The 21,690-nt window shown below is 38.7% G+C and overlaps 1 protein-coding gene across 1 annotated transcript in view; it reads left to right on the forward strand.

The window, feature by feature from the left end:
- Positions 1-21,690, forward strand: part of DDIAS (DNA damage induced apoptosis suppressor) — a 47,730-nt gene that overhangs the window by 21,725 nt on the left and 4,315 nt on the right. The window contains exons 4-5 of the mRNA XM_045818126.1: positions 15,516-15,644; positions 20,455-20,616. Of these exons, the coding sequence (XP_045674082.1) occupies positions 15,516-15,644; positions 20,455-20,616 (291 nt within the window). The remainder of the gene's footprint in view (positions 1-15,515; positions 15,645-20,454; positions 20,617-21,690) is intronic.

The following is a 21,690-nucleotide window of genomic DNA, read 5'->3' on the forward strand; positions in this document are numbered from 1 at the left end:
CAAAATGTTTAGACTAAAAAATTTGTATCACCTGTTTGGGAGGCTTTTCCTTATTAGAATATGGGATCGGTCCTGGCATGTAATTTTAGAGATACTAGCAGAGAGTTAGAGAAAGCATCTTCTCTACATGCTTATGTAACATTAGTCTCCTGGGAAGGCCAGGGTGTCATAAGTGAAGAATGGGGACTGTGGAGAGAGGGCAAGGTGCAGGGACACCATCCTCATTCTGTGGAATGTTTTTAATAAATAGACAAGAAAAGTGCTACTTATCAAAGCATTAGGAAAAAAAGCATGTCTGGTAATGGAGACTATTCTGTGAAATATTTCCTTGAATTCAAGCTAGTAGCCATTTTTCTGATTTCTTGTAGTCACATGCCCTCACAGAATCGTGCCAATAAACAGCCCATTGATGTAGGTAGACTGGAATAAGCTAGAGTGATTCAAGAACCATGAGTATCATGATACTGTTTTGTTGGTGGTGGTGGTAGTGATCATTGTGTGGCTTGATTCTTTTTCTATTAGTGTTGCGTTGCTCTGCAAAGCCTTCAGAAAACAGCTGTGATGAGAAAGAGGGAAATGGCTGCTCATCACAGTGTCTTTCCAAAGGTACCTGTGCTGGGAACATTCTCCAGAAACACAACTTTTCCTATTTACAAGGTGACCTTTTGAAAGCATTTGCTACCTGAGTGTGAGGACGGCTACAACAAGGCCCTTTCCCTGTTACAGGAATGCTGTTGCCAGCATGTGATGAAAGCCTGGCTCCTCTTTGCTGAACTGTTTTCCTGCAGCCAGAAAACATTACTGATAAATCACCCTTATTCTCATTACCATGTGGTGGTGGAGAAAGCAGTTTAGAGGATGCCAGTTTATAAAGAGTTAAGAACAGCTTACCCACCAGAGTGGCTGTGAGGCCTTCTTCTCAGTTACTAGATTTGGATTTCCATACCTCCAGAAGTTTTTATGTTTTTGTCCCAGATGATTCATGGTTTACAGATGATTTATGCTCTAGAAGTTTATTTCATATCCATAAACATTACTCCTCTCTCACCTTAAAGGCTACACTGGTACATGTCCTGGATTATCGCCTTACCGGCCGGTGTGAAGGGAGAAAGTCAGGAATGGAGATGCATTTCCTTCATTTGAGCTTAAAAGGAGTTGCTTAGAATCCATTGGGTCTCTAGGCCACCATCAGATGGACCTCTCTCTTGCAAACTAGCTCATTCCAAATTATTTTTCTGAGCCACCAGAAAATTTCATGTCAAATGTTCTTTCTCTTTTGTCTTAAATGTTGCATTTGTCAGTTAAAGGATACAAGTAATGTTTACTGTAAGACAGAAGTATTTTCCACTATTAGTAATCAGTGCTACCTACCTCTCGGGTACATGGCCCTGTTTGCCCTAAGCATTATAATTAATTGAAGAACTCAGGGTCCAAAGAACTCTTTTGTGACACTGGTCCTCTCAGTCACAGACAGGAAGTAGCTGTCACCTTGTAACCCACCACCCCTACAGTCAGACTCCTCGGGGTCCCTATGCCGCTTTCATGGTGCATAAAGGCAACAGGGAGTTCTCCTTCCCTTAGGGCAGTAGTGCTGCCAGCACTGCCATCTGGGAACGCAGCTCTTCCAGCCTGCAGTGCCCTTCTGGGAGAATGTTCTTCTCTCCTTAACAAATTAATAATTCCAGCCATATATATATTGATGAATAGAAAACCACTCACCCATTTTGAATCTTAGGAGAAAATAGATATTGAGATTCTTAAATAACTATTTCTACTCTTTGTGTTCCCTTAGATACTTTTGTGATAATGTGGATAGTTTGTTAATATTGCTATGAAGTATTACCTTATAAACATGTCATTTTATTATGCTGTTAACTTGTAACAATTAGACTGATGGTTTAGGTAAATTGCTTTCAGTTTGTTTAATATATCTTGACAGATTTTACTACAATATGTTCTGTAATAAATGTGTATTTTTGTACTTGCAGAAGCTGTTGCTAACTTTTAAAGTTGTTTGGTTTTCAAGGCACTCAATGGATAATGTATGAAGTCCATGCTGTCTGTTAAAAAGAACACCGTTCTCCAGAGTTAACAATCTCGCCAGGGCAGTATTGCCTTTGTATTGATAGAATAGTTTGAGCTAACAAGCCCAGTTTCTGCTTAACATTGGAAATTCCATTTAGTGTAATTGATGTAAATTTGGAACTTTGAACTGTTACTCATAGGCCACAGTCAGTCTTCCTAGAAAAACAGATTTTTTTTGTTTATATTTTTTCTAATTTCACCATTCAAAGCAAGTCATGCTTTAGACACAGTTTTTATTATTTTAGGCATTATGTCTTCATTGTGTTTTTAGAATCAGATACAGTCCATATTCTCATCAAAAGAACCATCAACTGAGTTTAATTACCATATTTTGCTCTGTATAATGAGCTCCTGTGTATAATGTGCACCCACATTTTTGGCCCAAATTTTCAGGAAAAAAACCTTTTGTTTTAAATTTTTTTTAATATATTTTATTGATTATGCTATTACATTTGTCCCATTTCCCCCCTTCCCTCCCCTCCACCCTGTACCCCCTCTCCCACCCACGTTCCCCCTCTTTAGTTCATGTCCATGTGTCATTCTTATGAGTTCTTTAGCTTCTGCCTTTCCCATACTATTCTTGCCCTCCCCCTATCTATTTTCAACCTACATTCTATGCTACTTATTCTCTATACCTTTTCCCCCCCTCCCCTCCTCCCACCCCCGTGCTGCTAGCCCTCCATGTACCCTCCATTTCTGTGGTTCTGTTCCTGTTCTAGTTGTTTACTTAGTTTCTTTTGGTTTTGTTTTAGGTGTGGTTGTTAATAATTGTGAGTTTGCTGTCCTTTTACTATACATGTCTTTTTCTTTATCTTCTTTTCTTAGATAAGTCCCTTTAGCATTTCATAAAATAAGGGCTTGGTGATGATGAACTCCTTTAATTTGACCTTATCTGAAAAGCACTTTATCTTCCCTTCCATTCTAAATGAGAGCTTTGCTGGATAGAGCAATCTGGGATGTAGGTCCTTGTCTTTCATGACTTGGAATACTTCTTTCCAGCCCCTTCTTGCCTGTAAGGTCTCTTTGGAGAAATCAGCTGACAGTCTGATGGGAACTCCTTTGTAGGTGACTTATCTCTTGCTGCTTCTAGGATTCTCTCCTTCATTTTTACCTTGGCTAATGTAATTATGATGTGCCTTGGTGTGTTTCTTCTTGGGTCCAACTTCTTCGGGGCTCTCTGAGCTTCTTGGATTTCTTGGAAGACTGTTCCCTTTGCCAGAATGGTGAAGTTCTCCTTTATTATTTGTTCAAATAACTTTTCCACTTGTTGCTCCTCCCCTTCTGGTACCCCTATAATTCAAATGTTGGAACGTTTAAAGGTGTCCTGGATGTTCCCAAGGCTCTCCTCGATTTTTTGAATTCTTATTTCATCATGTTTTCCTGCTTGATTGATTGTGTCTTCCTTCTGGTCCACTGTATTGTTTTGAGACTCAGATACCTTCCTGTCTCTATTGGCTCTCCTCCGAGTATTTTCCTGCATCTCTTTTATGGTAACCTGCATCCTTTCATCTAAATTGCGCCCAAAATCAACCAATTCCATGAGCTTTCTGATCACCAGTGTTTTGAACTGTGTATCTGATAGATTGGCTATTTCTTGGTCGCTCAAAAGGATGAGTCCTGGGGGACTGATCTGCTCTGTTGTACACATGTCTTATGCCTTTCCCTGTCTCTATTTTTTTTTTTTTTTCAGTCGGGTCGCTCTTGTTACGGTGGGGGGCGGAGCCTTAGGTGTTCACCGGGCCTGGGCGCCCCAGTCGCTAGATTGTGACGTTATATGTGGGGGCAGGGGCGGGAGCGGGGATGGGAGGGAATCAATGGCGGCAGTTCAGTTCTCCTGGGCCCAGACCCTTCCCCGGGCTCCTGGGCTGCGAGCTCTGCCCTGGTCCACAATCGCTGCCCCACTGGGTCCGCCTGCCGCAGCTTGCGTACTCAGGGATCACCGCTGCGTTCTTGCGCCCCGGATTGCTGTCGCGCCGATTCCGCGCCAAACTTTCCCCAACCTCCGCACACCGCCGACCTGCACCAGCCCCACGCCCGCTCGGCTCGTCGTCTCCTACCAGTCTGGATGTATGGGTCTACTTCAACTTCTTGGCTGTCCAACTTCCATTCAGATAAATCCTGTCAGTTCTGTGTGTTATGCTGACCGTAATTTATTGTTGTTCTAATCTTGGTTGTGCGAGGAGGTACGGTGCGTCCACCTATTCCTCCATCTTGCCAGAAGTCCCCCTTGTTTTAAATTTTTAATTCAACTTTTTATGTATTTATATTTCGATACTTGTTTTTTATATTATCAAGGAATTTTAGTATTTATTTTTTAACATATTATGGTACAAGAAATTTAATGTAACAAATAATTACAAAACACAAGAACAGATATAAGGTATGAAAAATTTTATGTCTCAGAAACAAATTTATGGTGTTTACGCATCATAGAAGGCCAAGACTCTTTGTCACTGTCAATATCAGAAGTATCATCTTCTTTAATTTCTTCAGTACCAGTGTCTTCTGAAGAGTCACTCTCCTCATCCCAGGAAATTTCATCATCCTCAGTTCTATCCATAGCATTGCTGATGCCACATTTTTTAAATGATTTCACAATCACTTCCTTCTTGACACTGTTCCACGACCTTAGGATCCAGTCACAAACCTGGGCGGTGGATGTTTTCTTGATCCTGCCTGTAGGCATTAAGTCATCACCAGCTGACTGTGTCCAGTCTTTCTTCATTAGGGCCTCAAAGGGCTTGTTTACTGACACATCAAGAGCTTGTGTTTGGCTGGTTGGCCTACCAGGTATCACAGCAAGTCGGGTTTTCAAGTCCACTGCTATTGCTTTCGCATTTTGTATAATGGGCTTTAACGTGATCAAAAACAAGCAAAGCTGGTGTTTCAAATAACCCTCCAGGCCTTCCTGACCAGATTTGTTAAACCAGCTTTTCACACCATCTTCATTCATCCATCCTTTTTCATGCACGTGGACAATAACTCCACTTGGAATCTTTTCTTTCAGAAACACTTTTCTTGTAAAGCTGATCATGGGTGGTAGCTTTGTCCCATTTGCACAACAGGCTTGACCAACAGTGAAAAGTGTTTTCTCCTGACCACTCGTTTTAACAGCCGTGGTCTTTGCTCCTTTGATGTCCTCAGTTCTGTCGGACGGCACATCAGATGAGAGTGGGACCACACCATATTGGCGATTTGGAGCAGCTCAAAGTTGTAAGTCTTTCAAAGATTTATAACATTAAAATGAAATTCCAGAACTTGATCTCATAGGCTACTGGAAGTTTGTGGGCAAGTTTTGTTCGCGTCCTCATGCTCAAACCTTCTCTCTTCATAAAGTTAAAGCACGAGGTTGGTGTCCCTGAGAAATCATCAATGTTTTTTTCTCACGCAGTCCTTTTACCTTCTTGTATCATCTTGGTCAAAAGAGAGATCTTGGTCAAAAGAGAGAACACTGCTCCAGAATCCAGATCTTCACCTCCTGCTCCACCTCCAGCCACTTTGGAGGCCTCCCTCGCACTGCCTCCTTCTGTCTTGGCATCTGAAGAAGCTTTCTTCCTGTCGCCCCACAATCTGATGGCACTCCCTATGGTAGGAGGTCCAAAGTGTCTCTTGGCAGCTCTGTTGCCATGCTTTTTAGCACATTTAATAACTTTTAGTGTAAAGCTTGCAGTGCACAAAAACCATTTTGACATTTTCCAAGGGATTTTCCAATAATTTCCCCCACTTAAAGTGTATGAAGAGAAATGTCACGCTGTTCACCCTGCGGTAATGAAGTTGGCATCACCTATCTTATCAAGTGGATGACAATCGGCATCATTTGTCGTATCAAATGGCTAACAGTACATTCTTCTTCTTTCATTTCTGAAAGGAAATTCCAGGGAAACTGCTTTCCTTGCAAGTTCAACAAAACCTATTATCTTATTCCAGGGTATTGTTTTGTGTACAGATATCTTTATTGCTTTCTAGAGTTACATTTTTAATGCATAAACATAAATAAAAAATTAAGAACATTTATATAGATGCAGAATTAGTACTATCCATGTATAATGCTCATCCTTATACCCTCAAAAATTTGGGTGAAAGTGCACGTTATACATGCCAAAATACAGTAATTGTGAGATTTTCATATTTAAATTTAAACCATTCTGACTGAACTGACCCAGCTGACCCCACACACACCCAGACAGCAGTACTTCTCAGGTCATATCAATTTATGAAGTGTTACTGGTTTCTCATGACTGCGCATCTTTACTTCTCAGTGTTTGCCAAGGTCACTCTGTGTCAGGTTCACCTCCATTTCAGAGAGATTCAAGGAAACACGACGCCTTAGGGCAGAGCGCTTGTCTGCTCTGACAGCAGTGAGGACCGCACCCTGCTCTAGATGTCAGCCATTAGGTTTGGGCAGCACACATGTCCACTGATGTTAATCCTCCCTAAATGTTACAGAAATACAGAGATTACTGTTAAAAAAGAGTGTGAATCTACTAAAATCATTGGATTCAAGAAATTATCTCACATTGTGATCTCTTCTTTTCATGGCCTGACATTGAATTAAAAAGATCCAGTGTTTCCTGGAACCAGTGTTATCTTTTGTTTGTTGAAAAGAAACTCAGAATGTTATGTACCTTAATCCAAATTTTGGTGGTGTTTAACTTATCTTTTCCCACCTGGTCATGTTTTGATTATGTGAGAGGAAGTCTCTGCAAACTGCTTATTTTAATACAAAGAAAAAAATGAAAAGTTGAGGGAAATGGTTTTTAAAAATGGGGTATCTGACTTAAAATGTACAGATAGAACTAGATCAAATATCCAAATTATAATAAACTTATTAATGGTAAGTGAACAAGGCATTCCAAATATCTAGCTTAAGCAGCAAAGGGGAAAATTTGGAGCCTCTAAACATGCCTCAAACAGTTAAGAATTCTTTGGAGACTTAGCATGAAATCAACAAATGCTTCACAGAAGACAACGGTTTAAAAATATTTTTAATGTATTTTGGAATCATTTCTATTTACAGAAATGTTACAAAGATAGCATAGGGAGTTTCCATCTATCCCTCATCCAGTTCCTCCTACCGTTAATCATGTATTACCACGGTACCTCTGTCAAACTAAGAAACTAACACTGGTAAATTACTGTTACCTAAAAACTCCAGGCTGTATTTGCATTTCACCAGTTTTTCTACCAATGTCCTTTTTCTGTCCCAAGATCCAATCCAGGACACCATATTGCATTTAGAAGCTGCTAGGGGTTTTGTTTGTTTGTTTGTTTTTTAAAGTGTGTTTTTTTTAACAACTCAGGTTTGTTTTTTGTTTTTTGTTTTTAGATTTTATTTACTTTTAGAGAGGGGAGGGAGGGAGAGAGAGAGAGAGAAACATTAATGTGCAGTTGCGGGGGGCTGTGGCCTGCAACCCAGGCATGTGCCCTTGCTGGGAACCGAACTGCGATGCTTTGGTTCGCAGCCCGCGCTCAATCCACTGAGCTATGCCAGCCAGGGCTAGAAGCTGCTAGGTTTTAATCTCATCTTTTTCCTCTAGAAAGTTAACTACAGAGAATGACCTATTTTGTCTGTTTCATAAGGTACAATTTACAGCAGTTTCTACATATTGCCAGAATTTCAATTTGTAAAGAGATACATTCAATCTACTGATTAACTGTCTAAAGTTCTCCAAATAACTTATCTCCAGGAGAACTGATTATTTTGGTAGTGGGAAGACAGACTAAGTGTCAGGAAGTTTTCTGGGACAGCTCAGTATATAGTAGTAACATGGATGTAGGGTGTCTTATCTCCCAGGTTAGACTGTGCTTCTCACTTGCTGACATCTTCCTAAATCAACACTTCCATTAGTGCAGATTAATGTACTTTAAGTCTAGGTTCAGTAAAAAAGGAAAAGCTGTGACTGCATTTTCTGTTATTTGTGTAATTATTTGTCATAAATGTTTCCTTAGTAGTAAATAACATTTTAAACAAGCTGATCAATCATATCATTCTCAATTAGATTCATATTTTCCATAAAGTAATTCTTAAAAACTTTCTACTCTAGGATCCTGATGTGAGACACTCCAACTCAGACCCTTAAAATTTGGGAGCTTATCATTCAAGCCTGCCAAAAGCAAACAAAAACAAATAAAAAAGACTTTGAAGTCTTCAACTTTAACTTAAAAATTCATATAAGTTTTGCATTCTACTTCATGATATAATTCACTTGTTTTGTATAAAATTAATGTTTTACATTATTTACTAACAAGTCAAAACTGAGTCCTGTTTCTCTGGTGCTATCATACTGATGGTGCAGGGCACAGAGGTCCCTGTTTGGGAAGCAGAGCTGTTAACAATAGTCATGTCCATGACAGTCCAAGCAGATAGTGTCTTGACTATCACGTCCATGGTACTCGAGATTTTTTTTTATTGTGACCCCAACTAACCTTTTAACCAAATCACATAACTACAAATAATAGGTTTTCCACACAGGCAAGGTTGTTCATAAGTTGTTAAGGTGTCTTCTAAGAATTTGGTGATAGAGTTAGACTGAAACGTCACCACATAACACATTACAGCAAAGAATTACAAAGTATTCTGAAAGAGATAAGATGCTGTCAGACTTTATGATTTAACTGTAACCACATTAATCATAAGTGCTGTTCACCATCACGCAGCCCCAGTGGGTAGGCCAGCGGTTATTAAGTGTGGGCAATGTAAGCCTTACCTGGAAACGTACAGATTCTGGGGCCCTCATCCCAGACTTACTGAATGAAGCCCTAGAGTCAGGGCCCAGAAATTGGTGTTTTTTCAAGCCCTGCAAGTGACTTTGATGCATGCTAAACTTTGAGAACTATTTGGCTAGTATAAGAATGGGATGTGGGAGTGGTAATCAAGGAGCTTATATATCTGGGCACATTGACAAAATAATCTCTAATGCAAAAAGGCTGCAACAGCTGTATTAGCCTGATTCCATTAAACTTTTTATTTACCTAACACCCCTTCTCTAAGCAACTTCCTAATTTGGTGTAATGTATAGTTATACCCAAAAGAAAATATGGGCCTAAGATGTATCCCTTCTCTGTGGAGGTAATTTTCCATGGTAAATTATTAAAGCATCTTTGATGATAGTTTAGGTCCCCATATGGCTTCAGTAGAAAGAGAGAAATAAAGTATTCAGTAGGAGTCTCTATTAAATTAAAAATGTACTTTGGTGTTTCCACCTTGACTCCACGTAAGTTTATCAGAGTCTTCATTCCAAGACATTGACTTGGGCAATCTCTGGGCTTTCAAAATGATACCCAGGACCCTAATTACTTCCCATCAACCTACTCCAACATCTACACTCTTCTGCCTGTCTCTGTCTCAGCCCCCTACTTTATACTTTTGTGTGTCAGATTGAGAGGACCCAAGATTTCTTCGTATGTTGTTGCTAATTTCCCTACCTAGTATTTTCACTATATATTTTTTAATTTCCTAATTATAGAAGCAATTAACTTAGAAACTATTTTTAAAATATAAAGGAAATAAAAAATTAATTTTAATCTTACAACTCTGAGATAAAATATTTTTTTAAAGAAAGGTTCCATTTCCCTATCTTCCTCTATCTCTCCCCAGACCCCCAAGTTAAGATTATAGATAAGTCCCCATGTTATACTTTCTCATATTATTATGTTAATTTTTCTTCTAGAATTCACCACAGTTTCACTTAAAAACTTTTAAAGATTTTACTTATTTGTTTTTAGAGAGAGAGGGAGAGAAACATCAATGTGTGGTTGCCTTTCATGTGTCCCCCAGCTGGGGACCTGACCCGCAACTTAGGCATGTGGCCTAGACTAGGAATTGAACCAGCGACCCTTTGGTTTGAAAGCCGGTGCTCAATCCACTGAGCCACACCAGCCAGGGCTAATATCAGTTAAATTTTATGTGTGATTTATGTAATGTATCACCATCTTTCCTAATGAAATCAAGAAGATAAATTGCGAGAAATACCACATATGAAATTGTTCATGAGGCTGGTCTAGACTATCTCTAGTCTATCATTGTGTTTGCTCAACTGTAATATTTACTCATTCCTGATACCTCATTTAGTTATCCATCAAACCTGGATTTACTGTGCTGCAAGTCAAACAGGAGAGAGAGATAAAGCAAACTAAGTGACAATTACGGTTAAGGAAATACTATGAAAACACCAAAGGGAATAACTAACACTGAATTCTGAAAGGATATTATTGTATTTATGTCCACCAGACAATGAATGGGATTTTTCTCTCTTTTTTTTTTTTTGCAATTTTCTGGAGTTTACCAAGTGGACCACAAATAGTAAAAATAGTTTTTCAATCACCTTTTTTGTGTCAGTTCTCAAATTTGCATTATAGTTTTCTAGACATACTTATTTTATCCAGTAGAGGGCAGCAAACGCTTAAAGACAATGTAAGCAAACTTCCTTTAAAAATACAGCAATTCTTGTACAATTAATTTAGAAATTAATTTCCAAATATTTCTGTTTGTATGTTTTTCATTTATTGGTAAGTTGTCTGCCCAAATAAACAGGGAACATTTTAGGATAGGAAGTGTCGTATTTTTAAAATTTCCCAACACTTGGCACAGTGTCCTAGTCATGATGCAGGTTTAATCCTTGCCCTAAAGTTTTAATTTGATAACAGTTTTGTGAAGAATATGATTTGATGAATGCCAGTATAGTTTGGTACAATATAAAATTTTATTTTAGAAACATGAATAAGATAACCCCAGCTCATATGATCTCAATTAAGAAAGTAAATTGGAAATGAGGATAAATTGTAAATAATAATTAAAATACATTTTAAATAAAGTACTATATATGAAACTACTCTGTGCACTCCAATGTATATACATAGATAAAATTATTTTGTGATTTGGTAAAATGGTATTTTATATGTGTATTTTTTAAAGATTTATTTATTTTTAGAGAGAGGGTAAGAGGAGGAGAGAAACATCAATGTGTGGTGATTGCCACTCTAATGTCCCCAGCTGGGGACCTGGCCTGCAACCCAGGCATGTGCCTGACTGGGAATCGAACCGGTGACCCTTTCATTTGCAGGCCGGTACTCAATTCATTGAGCCACACCAGCCAGGGCTGTTTTATATTTAATGGTATATGGCAGAACTGACAAAAAGGAAACCTGAAAATCAGGAAAAAAGTTAACAGCTGAAGTTCAGATTGTCAACTTTTCAGCTGGGCACTGGAAATCTAAAATGATGGTCCTAAGATTTTACTCTGGTTCCCCCAAAAAAACATTTATTAAACAAGTTAACTATAATTCAGTAAGTGCTAAATTAAAAAGTAGGGTCATTTAACCTGGGGTAGCTTCCTGGAGAAGAAGACCCCTGAAAAGAAGTTTAAAGAAGAATAAGCATTAGCCAGGAGAGTGAGAGAACTTTGTAGACAGAAGGAAGAGTGGAAAAAGGCAAAGAATTGTGAAACACTGTGGTAGGGGGATATTTAGGGGTGGAGGAGGGAACAAGGAGCACAACTCGGATTACTTTGGTGCATTCTCTAACATAAATTACTAGCACATAAAGAACCAGGAGGAGAGACTCGAGAAAAGGCATTAGGAAGAATAAAACCAAATGGAATAGAAGAGACAAAGAAAACATGGGAAGTCTATGTACAGTAGTATAAGATGTGGGGAAAAAGAAAAGCTGTTCTTTTTCTTAATAGAGAAAAGCTTTTTGAAGGGGCTTTCAATGAAAAAAAGGAAAATCCTATTATATAGCCTATACCTACCCTGTTATAAAATTTTTCTTAAATTGCCTGATTCTGCTTATAGTTTTTCATTTATTCACTGACTATTCATAAAGAACTGACTACGTGCTAAGCACTGGGGGTACAGTCGAGCACAGGATAGACCAGGGCCCTATCTTCATGAGACTGTCAGGCCAGTGTGGGAAGAACAAGCAAAAATAAGTAAGCAAGGGCATATGCAGGGTGTATGCATGCTCCTCATTGCTTATATCATGAGCATGGTTAGTACCACGAGGAAATAAAATGGGTGATGTATATCACAGACACTAACAGGTCCACCTGAGATAAAGTGGGGCTCTCTGAAGCAGGTGACGTTAGAGTTAAAAACTGAAAGATGAGAATGAACCAACTATTTGAAGAACAAAGGGAAGAGCCTGGTAGACACAGAGAAAGGAAGCTCCAAAGCCTGAGAAGGGAAATCATTTGGTGCATTTGACGTTTGAAGTTCAGTGATCAAAGTGAGGTCAAGTACTAGGAGCTAAATGACCCAGGGCCTCATAGGCCATTGTTAGGGATTGAGGCTTTATTGTAATAGCAGGATTTTAAGCAGGTAAGAGATTTTCAGGAGGGAGCTTTGCCCCATTTTATCCCCTGGCTCACAGGTAGTACCATCGTGTTAAACCCCTACCCTAAACTGGATTTTAGAGGGGTTGCAGAGAGCAGGTGCTTTTTCCTGTGACCCTTCTTTCTGCCTGTGTCTTGATCCTCTGTCACCTTCTCTACCTTGTCCTTAGAGATTGCTATGTGGCCTAAGATGCAAACTGAACCTAGGACTACATACCTGCATTTGGTACAGCCTTACTAATCTTATATATTTAAGGATCCGAAAATAAGGATAACAACAAAGAATTAGGCAGTAAGAGCTTTTTTCTATGCTTCCTTTAATAATGTAACACAATGATTTATATAAATCTGTTTATCTTTCATCTTCATAAGTTTTCATCTTACTGTTTAGGTGGTAAGATTTTACTTTAACAGAAATGTCATTGTGATTGACAGACAGGGTTAGTATCTCTTCCAAGATCTCCCTTCCATCGTCATGTTTCTAAGTTTCTCAGTATCTTGTGGACACCTGTGCCTGAAAGATTCTATGATGATTTTTAACCTGTGACTTCCACTTTGTCAAAATTCGAGGGTGCCAGTCTCAGAAACAGTTCCACTCAGGTTCAGAAACTGAAAACTTTTGCCATGAATGTGCAAATGAGAACATATTGATAGAGTTTTATCTTGAACGTGTACATTTGTTTTATACTATATTTAAGCTAATCAGTTTTTAAATGTTGGTAAACAGAGCAACATTTAAACATTTCTAAAGTATAAAAGAGGAGACCATTGCTATTCTGTGGTTTTACTTCTCTGATGTTTTATACAAGCGTCTTTTTAAAGCACTTGGACCTCTCCTTTCACCATATAACATTTTGTTTCCTCTGTTTGCAAAATATGAATTGCCTTGTATTCTCTTTAAAGCTGTGTAAAACTGTGCACACTGATATTTAATAAAGTTATTTTTTCAGCTAGAAAGGACCATTTTCCACCAATTAAGTTCTCTAAAGAGTCACATAGGTTCATTTAAGTTTCTTCCTATTAATGGTAGAAACAGGTTCTGTGTAGGTTTTCTTTTTTTATATATATTTTATTGATTATGCTATTACAGTTGTCCCATTTTCCCCCCTTCACTCCCATCCACCCTGTACACCCTCTCCCACCCATATCCCCCCTTTAGTCATATCCATGTGTCATATTTATAAGTTCTTTAGCTTCTACATTTCTCATACTATTCTTACCCTTTCCCTGTCTATTTTCAACCTACAATCCACGATACTTATTCTCTATACCTTTTCCCCCCTCTCTCCTCCTCCCACTCCCCTGTTGCTAACCATCCATGTAATCTCCATTTCTGTGGTTCTGTTCCTGTTCTACTTGTTTGCTTAGTTTCTTTTGTTTTCGCTTTAGGTATGGTTGTTAATAATTGTGAGTTTGCTGTCCTTTTACTATACATGTTTTTTCTTTATCTTCTTTTCTTAGATAAGCCCCTTTAACATTTCATAAAATAAGGGCTTAGTGATGATGAACTCCTTTAAATTGACCTTATCTGAGAAGCACTTTATCTGCCCTTCCATTCTAAATGAAAGCTTTGCTGGATAGAGTAATCTGGGATATAGGTCCTTGTCTTTCATGACTTGGAATATTTCTTTCCAGCCCCTTCTTGCCTGCAAGGTCTCTTTGGAGAAATCAGCTGACAGTCTGATGGGAACTCCTTTGTAGGTGACTGTTCCCCTTATCTCTTGCTGCTTCTAGGATTCTCTCCTTCATTTTTACCTTGGCTAATGTAATTATGATGTGCCTTGGTGTGTTTCTTCTTGGGTCCAACTTCTTTGGGACTCTCTGAGCTTCCTGGACTTCCTGGAAGTCAATTTCCTTTGCCAGAATGGGGAAGTTCTCCTTTATTATTTGTTCAAATACGTGTTCAATCTGTTGTTTTCCTCTTCCCCTTCTGGTACCCCTATAATTTGAATGTTGGAACGTTTAAAGATGTCCTGGAAGTTCCTAAGCTTCTCCTCGTTTTTTTGAATTCTTATTTCTCCATTCTTTCCTGTTTGGTTGTTTCTTTCTTCCTTCTGGTCCACTCTATTGTTTTGAGTCCCAGTTTCCTTCCCATCACTATTGGTTCTCCGTGCATCTTCCTTCATCTCTTTTATGGTAACCTGCATTTTTTTCATCTAATTTGCACCCAAAATCAACCAATTCTGTGAGCTTCCTGATCACCAGTGTTTTGAACTGTGCATCTGATAGATTGGCTATCTCTTGGTTGCTCAAAAGGATGAGTTCTGGGACACTGATTTGTTCTTCTGTTTGAGCCATCTCTCTCTCTCTCTCTTTTTTTGGTCTGGTTGCTCCTGTTACGGTGAGGAGCGGAGCCTTAGGTGTTCACCGGGGCTGGGCACCCCACTCCCTAGATTGTGACGTTGTATGTGGGGGCGGGAGGGAACAATGACGGTAGCTCCCTTCTCTGGGATCTTGGGTTGCGCACTCTGCCCTGGTCCACAATCGCCGCCTCACTGGGTCTCCCAGCTGCCACTTGCGTACTCAGTGTCCACCCGCTGCGATCTTGTGTGCCCCAGATGCCTTAAGTGCTCCCGGTTGCCCTATGTGCCCAGTTCTCCCTGTTCTCCTCGCACCACAACCCACCCTGCGCTGCTCCTCTCTGCCCCTCCTATCAGTCTGGATGAATGGGCCTACTTCAACTTCTTGGCTGTCCGACTTCCATTCAGATAAATTCTCTCTCAGTTCTGGGTGTTATTCTGCCTCTAAATCGTTGTTGTTCTAATCTTGGTTTTGTGTGGAGGTACGGTGTGTCCACCTATGCCTCCATCATGCTGGAAGTCAGGTTTTCTTATAAAGATGTGAAAGAAGCTAATGACACTTTTCCTGAATTATGAAGATGGAGTGTTTGTTCAGAGATGGTAGGTTTGTTTGAACTGTTTATTTTTAATCGTATTTTCTTTGTATTAATACTTTTACTTAAGCATGAAGAGAAAATTGCTTTTCCAGTACATGGACATTCACTACCACGGACATCTGTCGGCTTTGCAGTGGAGGTGAAGGAGCTGTGCCCCTGCAGCTAAGGATTGGCCATCACCCGGTGACTGTTCTGTTTTGCAGGCTGCCATGTGAGCACATGAATAGAAGAAGAAAATTTCTTCTTGCCTCGGTTCTTGCTCTCCATAATTCAAGTTTCATCTACCCTTCATGTCAAAAGTGCTTCTCTCGGATAATCCTAGTCTCCAAAAGGTACAAGTAAAGCCTGTAAGCATGAGAGAGGAAATGCGAGTGAGCTGCAAGCCTGTGCAGGAAGCAGAAATCCCCCCCACTTTGATTTCCCCACTGCCACAGCACCGCAAGTTTGTGGCTGAGGAATCCCGTATTCCAGCCTTGACAGGAGACTTGAGAGACACCGAAGAGCAAAAAGACTGCTGCCTAAAGTTTTTCTTTGGTTTCCTATTTGATGGGCTTCACTCTTTTCTTTTTTTAACCTCCAGGATTTGGAGCAGTGGCGGTTTTCACATTACATTCAGCAGAGCCTTAGGTCTCCATGCTTCTGGAGGGAGGTGGGGACCGGAGAGGGGGCAGTGGATAGTGCTGGCAAGCAGGATGGGCTCTGGGCCCCACCGTAGTTGGAACGAGGGCTCCATTCTCATCCTTGTATTAGGGTTTCATGATTTCATTTGAAAGGTTCCATGATGTATATAAAGATACAGACACATAGACATACAAGTATGAGAAATATATATAGAAAAGTTTGATTGTTCATATAAGATTATCATGTTTACGTACATAAGTGTATATATACCTATATATGTACCTATATGTGAATATGATAATCTTTTGATATGAAAGACCAAATTAACTTTATTTTTATAATGTGTGTGTGTGTGTATGTGTGTACTCTTCCAAAAATTATGAGCAAGGAATGGTACTTATTTATTTAGATGAGCTATCCCAGCCCAAACAGATGTGATTTGCCCTTCTAGGTTACTTAATGGGACCCATTGTTTCTTTAGTCTAGAAATTTGTCTCTGATACTAAGAACTTTGTTTTCCTGTTTCAAAATGTGAATCATAGCTCAGAGACTATCTACCCATCCTCTCCTGTCCCTCCTGCCCCCTCAACCACCCAAAATGTTTGTGTCATTCACTACACAAGTCAAACCGAATTTCACGTACATCAGTTGTAGTTTTCTCCTTTTGGGAGAAAGTGATATGAAAAGCCTTAAACATACTTTTTTTTTAACTTACTGATTTAAGAGAGTGCAGAGAAGGGAGAGAGAGAGAGATCGATTTTTGTTGTTTTACTTATTTATGCCTTCATTGGCTGATTGTTGTATGTGCCTTCACCAGGGATATAACCTGCAACCTTGGTGTATTGGGACAATGCTCTAATCAATCCAGGCAGGGCCAAAGGTACATGTTTGTTTGGGTTTTGTTTTGTTTTTTGTTTTTTGTTTTTTGGTTTTCAATTACAGTTTATAATCAGTATTATTTTGTAGTAGTTTCAGAGGTTCAGGTGTATCGCATAGTGGTTAGCCAATCATGTACTTTACAAAGTGTCCCCTCTGATATTTCCAGCACCCATCTGGCACCATACAGAGTTATTGCAGTATTATTGACTGTATTTCCTATGCTCTACTTTACATTCCTGTGACTGTTTTGTAACTACCCATTTGTACTTTTTAATCCCTTCACCTTTTTTCAACCAGTCCCCCAACATTCCTCCCCTCTGGCTACCATCAGTCTGTTCTCTGTATCTATGAGTCTGTTCCTGTTTGTTTTGCTCATTTATATTGTTCTTTAGATTCCACATGTAACTGTAATCATCTGGTATTTGTATCTCTCTCACATTTATGCTAAATGTCTTTCATTTAGCATAATACCCTCTAGGTCCATCCATATTGTCACAAATGGATTTCATTCTTTTGTGTGGCTGAGTAGTATTCCATTATATGGTGTTGGCAAAGTAGGTTGGCAGAAGTATATGAAACACAGATTCTTCTTATATTATTATTTATTGTATTATTTATTTCTATTACCATTGTAAACCTACATTTGCCCCATGTGTATTTTTCCCACCACAGCTTTTTTATCCACTTTTGTATTGATGGGTTCTTGAGTTGTTTCCATTAAATATACATTTTTTAAAATATATTTTTATTACATTGTATACATTCAATTTAATATGGGACTACAAATTTGGAAGGGATGTTATTTGATTATCTAGACTAGGATTCTTAACCCTGGAGTCTGTGGATACTCTACAGATGTATATGAATCTGCCAGTCCCGAAAATATGTAAAGTATCAAGTGTTCTGGTTATGTGTGCGTTTTTCTGGGGAAGAGTCCCTTGCTGTCATCAGACTTTCAGAGAGTTTCAAGACCAAGGCAACACTAAGAATCACTAATCTCACCACTGCTCCTACTTCAGGAATATCTACAGCTACATTAGAAAAGTAAACAAATGAAACTTGCTGTTTTAAGTGGTATCACAAAAACGTAGCCAATTTCAGGTATTATTTTAGATCTTGTCAGAGGCTTTTTGAGATTAAAACCATTTTCATAACCCTAAGGCATTATCCCCCTTCTCACTCTCATTCTCTTGTGAATGCAGAGAGGGGTTTTCGAGAGACTGCGTGACACGTGACGTCACCACAGACTGAGCAGAAAGGGAAATAGAATTCTGCTTTATTAAACCAAACATTACAGAGATTTGCAAATGTAAAACAATGCCACTCTTCTCACTAATTGTTTTTGAGGGACACATATTTATAAAACTATGTTCTTTCTGTTAACCATGTAATGAGTCTCTTTATTTTTAATGAAATAATACTTTTCAGATTTATTTTAATTTTTCATTTAATCCTCATAATCAGTTTAAAATATAAGTAGAGATTACTCACATAAACAAAACCTCTCCTTTTTCTCAATAATTTTTAAGCATATACAGTTTGAAAACTGCCATTCCATAACAAACGACATTTTGGAAATAAGGGTGTTTCTAAAAGTTAAATCAGAGAATTATAATTTGAATGTGTTGTCTCTACCCTTGCTTCCCATAGTGTGGTCAGGGGTGCAGCTGCATCCATATCACCTGGGAGCTTGTTAGGAATGCAGGGTCTTGGGCCTTGACACAGACTTATTGAATCAGAATCTTCATTTTAACAAGATCCCGGGTGATTAGTATGCATATCAAAGTTCAAGCCCTAGTTTTGGCTGGGTGTGGTTCAGTTGGTTGGAGCATCACCCCAACACTAAAAAAAAAAAAAAATGGATACCGGTTCATCCCAGGTCAGAGCACTTATGGGAGGCAACCGGTTGATGTTTCTTTCTCACATTAGTGTTTCTCTATGTCTCTGTCTGTCTCTATTTTTCTCTCCCTCCTTCCTTTCTTCTCCCTCCCTCCCCCTTCTTGTCTCTCTAAAATCAAAAAACATATCCTCTGGTGAAGACTTTTTAAAAAGTTCAAGCTCTGATGTGTATCACTCCATACTAACATTTATTTCAGTCCAGCCTTATTCCCAAAGGATTAAAGAAAACTATACAGAAATATCTTCATTATACAAATATTACATAAAACAATATATGATTTAGCTTTGGTCAGGTGGTTCAGTTGGTTGGAGTACTGTCCCTTTTACGAAAAAGATTTCAAGTTACATCCCTGGTCCAGGCACAACCTAGGTTGCAGGCCTGAGCCCTGCTCGTGTGTATGGGATGTGAATGGGAGGCAACCAACCAATGTCAGTCTGTCACATTGATGTTTTTCTCTCTCTCCCCCCTTCCTCTCTCTCTAAAATCAATAAAAATATATCCTTGGGTTAGAATTAAAAAATAATAATAAACTATATATATAATTTAGTGTTCATATGCATTCATACTAGTAAACCTAATTTTTGTTAGGCTATCACTGATACTATTTGCAAGACGGTTCATTATTAATCTTATTTTTATAGTTATCATAAGACACTATACAAGAAACATTTGGCTAGAAATCCAAAGCCTTGAATTTGGGTTATAAAGTTCACTAACTTTGTCACCTTGGGCAAAAATTTACCCAAATTGCCCTATATGTAAATGGGAATAAATGGCCTTGCTTACCTGTAATAATGAAATAACGTATGTTGCAAATGTTTATAAACTGCAAAAATCTGATGCCGATTGACTAGTCTAAGATTTGCTAAGATTTTTACATTACACTTGAATGTTTTATTAATACATACCTTTTAAAGAAGCTATATTTATGGCCAAACTACAGCACAAACTCTAGCAGATTTGGGTAAGATTATAAGAGAGAAGCAGACTAACACTTATTAATTGGCAAGATCTGCAATGGATTATTTCTTTACTTTCTTTTCTTTTACTTTGTGTCCTTTTATTCTTCAACCTTGAATTTTATAGATGAGGAAATTAAGGTTTAAGGGATTTAGTAACTATCTCCAGACCAGACATTTAGTACATGACAGTAGAGTTACACTTGATATACACTGGTCATAATTACATGTTGCCTTAAAAACAAGTTAAATAAGATGTTTTGTACCTAACTTTTTGTAATCTAATAAATTCTTAGTATGTTCCAGTACATTAAAGAAAGTTAAGTTATTCTTATAAACTGTTTCAAGATTATTATTTTTTAATAGAAGATAAACATCAATTTTTAGGTTTTCTGTTGGTGTGGTATTTACTTCATTATATTTAGTTTCCTCACCTCCCCCAACCCCAGGATATAGCATGCCTCACTTTGTTCGTGATTTAGCTACCGAGTAAGAACATCTGCCTCTCCCCCCATGATGCCCCCATGCATGTGTGCACACACACACAGAGTTATCCTTCACCTTCCTGTCAGTTTGGCACTATTTAATTTAAGTTGGTGAAGGTAGCTGCTATGAATAAAGAAATTCAAAAGAGATTGATTGGTATGAAATAGTTTAAGAACAATGTAAATTGTATAGGAACATTTATATATACAATGTTATTTTTAATTTTTATTTTTCCAAATTTGTTCACTGTATAAAAAAATTTAATGAGCATTTCTATTTTTTTTTCCATTTTTCCAGGTCTAATTGTCCAAAATGTGGTTCTGCTGGTGAAGCTGAAAATGCCAGTTATAGATACAAGCTTTCCATAAAAGTTGCAGAATCAAACAAATTATTTGCTGTTACTGTTTTCGGAAGCTGTTTAGATACATTTTTTGGTCTTGCAGCCACTGATTTACACAGGTAAGGTCATTTAAAGCATTCTCTTTCCTAGCTACTTCTTTAGTATAGTATATTAACAAAATTTAAAGATGTGTGGGGTTTTTTTTAAAGATTTTATTTATTATTAGAGAGAGGGGAAGGGAGGGAGAAGGAAAGGGAGAGAAACATCTATCAGTTGCCTCTAGCACACCCCCAGCAGAGGACCTGGCTCACAACCCTGGCATGTGTCCCAACCAGGAACCAAAACTGCGACCTTTCAGTTTGCAGGACAGACAATGCCTAACCTACTTTGCAGGACAGTGCCCAACCCACTGAGCTACACCAGTCAAGGCTGAAGATATGTGTTTTTAAGGTAATATGTATTTGGTAAAAAGATGACCACTCAACCTCAGATCATCAGTTACTTTAAAAGATAATCAAGAAATATTTATTTCCTGTATACATATTGTGATAATGGTAAACTGGGCTCCTTTTATTCAGGCCAACTAAGTTGTAATTAGAATATAAAATTACAAAACTTTAATCCAAGTTAGAGAACATAGAATGAGACAGGAAAATTGTTTCAAACTGAAGGATTACCCAAATTGAGGTTAACACTCAAGTGGCTAAAGTCCCTTTAGGCAGAAGCTGTCTTTGGGAGGGAGCATTTGCACATCAGAAGTTGAAATTCGGTCCCTTCTCTCAGTTGCCTGACCACTTCACCTGCACGGTTTGCCCTGCCAGGATGATGGCCTGAGAATGCAAGGGTATGTCTAGGCACCTGAAGCTCTTTCTCCCCTTCAATCTTCTCTCCTCCTCCCGCAGTCCTTGACAGAAGAAATGTCTGTCTCCTTCCTGTGCAGAGCAAACTCATTTGACCAAAGGGACAGCAGGGGCACCAGGGCCACGATTGCCAGGGAAGAGGCAAGACTCCCCTCTGCTTTGAGGAGAAGGGCTAGAGATCCCACCACTGCTTCCACTGCTACTTTTAGAAAAATTGCTGGGCCTGATGGCTAGGCAGGCATCCACTCAATTTATAATTGATCAGTTGTTTGTGTCTCTCTAGCTGTGGGAAACTAGAGAGAAGAAATGCCTAAATATGTAATTCAAAAGGTT

This window comes from Phyllostomus hastatus, unplaced genomic scaffold (genome assembly GCF_019186645.2).
Source record: "Phyllostomus hastatus isolate PE091 unplaced genomic scaffold, TTU_PhHast_1.1 phas_scaffold_317, whole genome shotgun sequence".
NCBI lineage: Eukaryota > Metazoa > Chordata > Mammalia > Chiroptera > Phyllostomidae > Phyllostomus > Phyllostomus hastatus.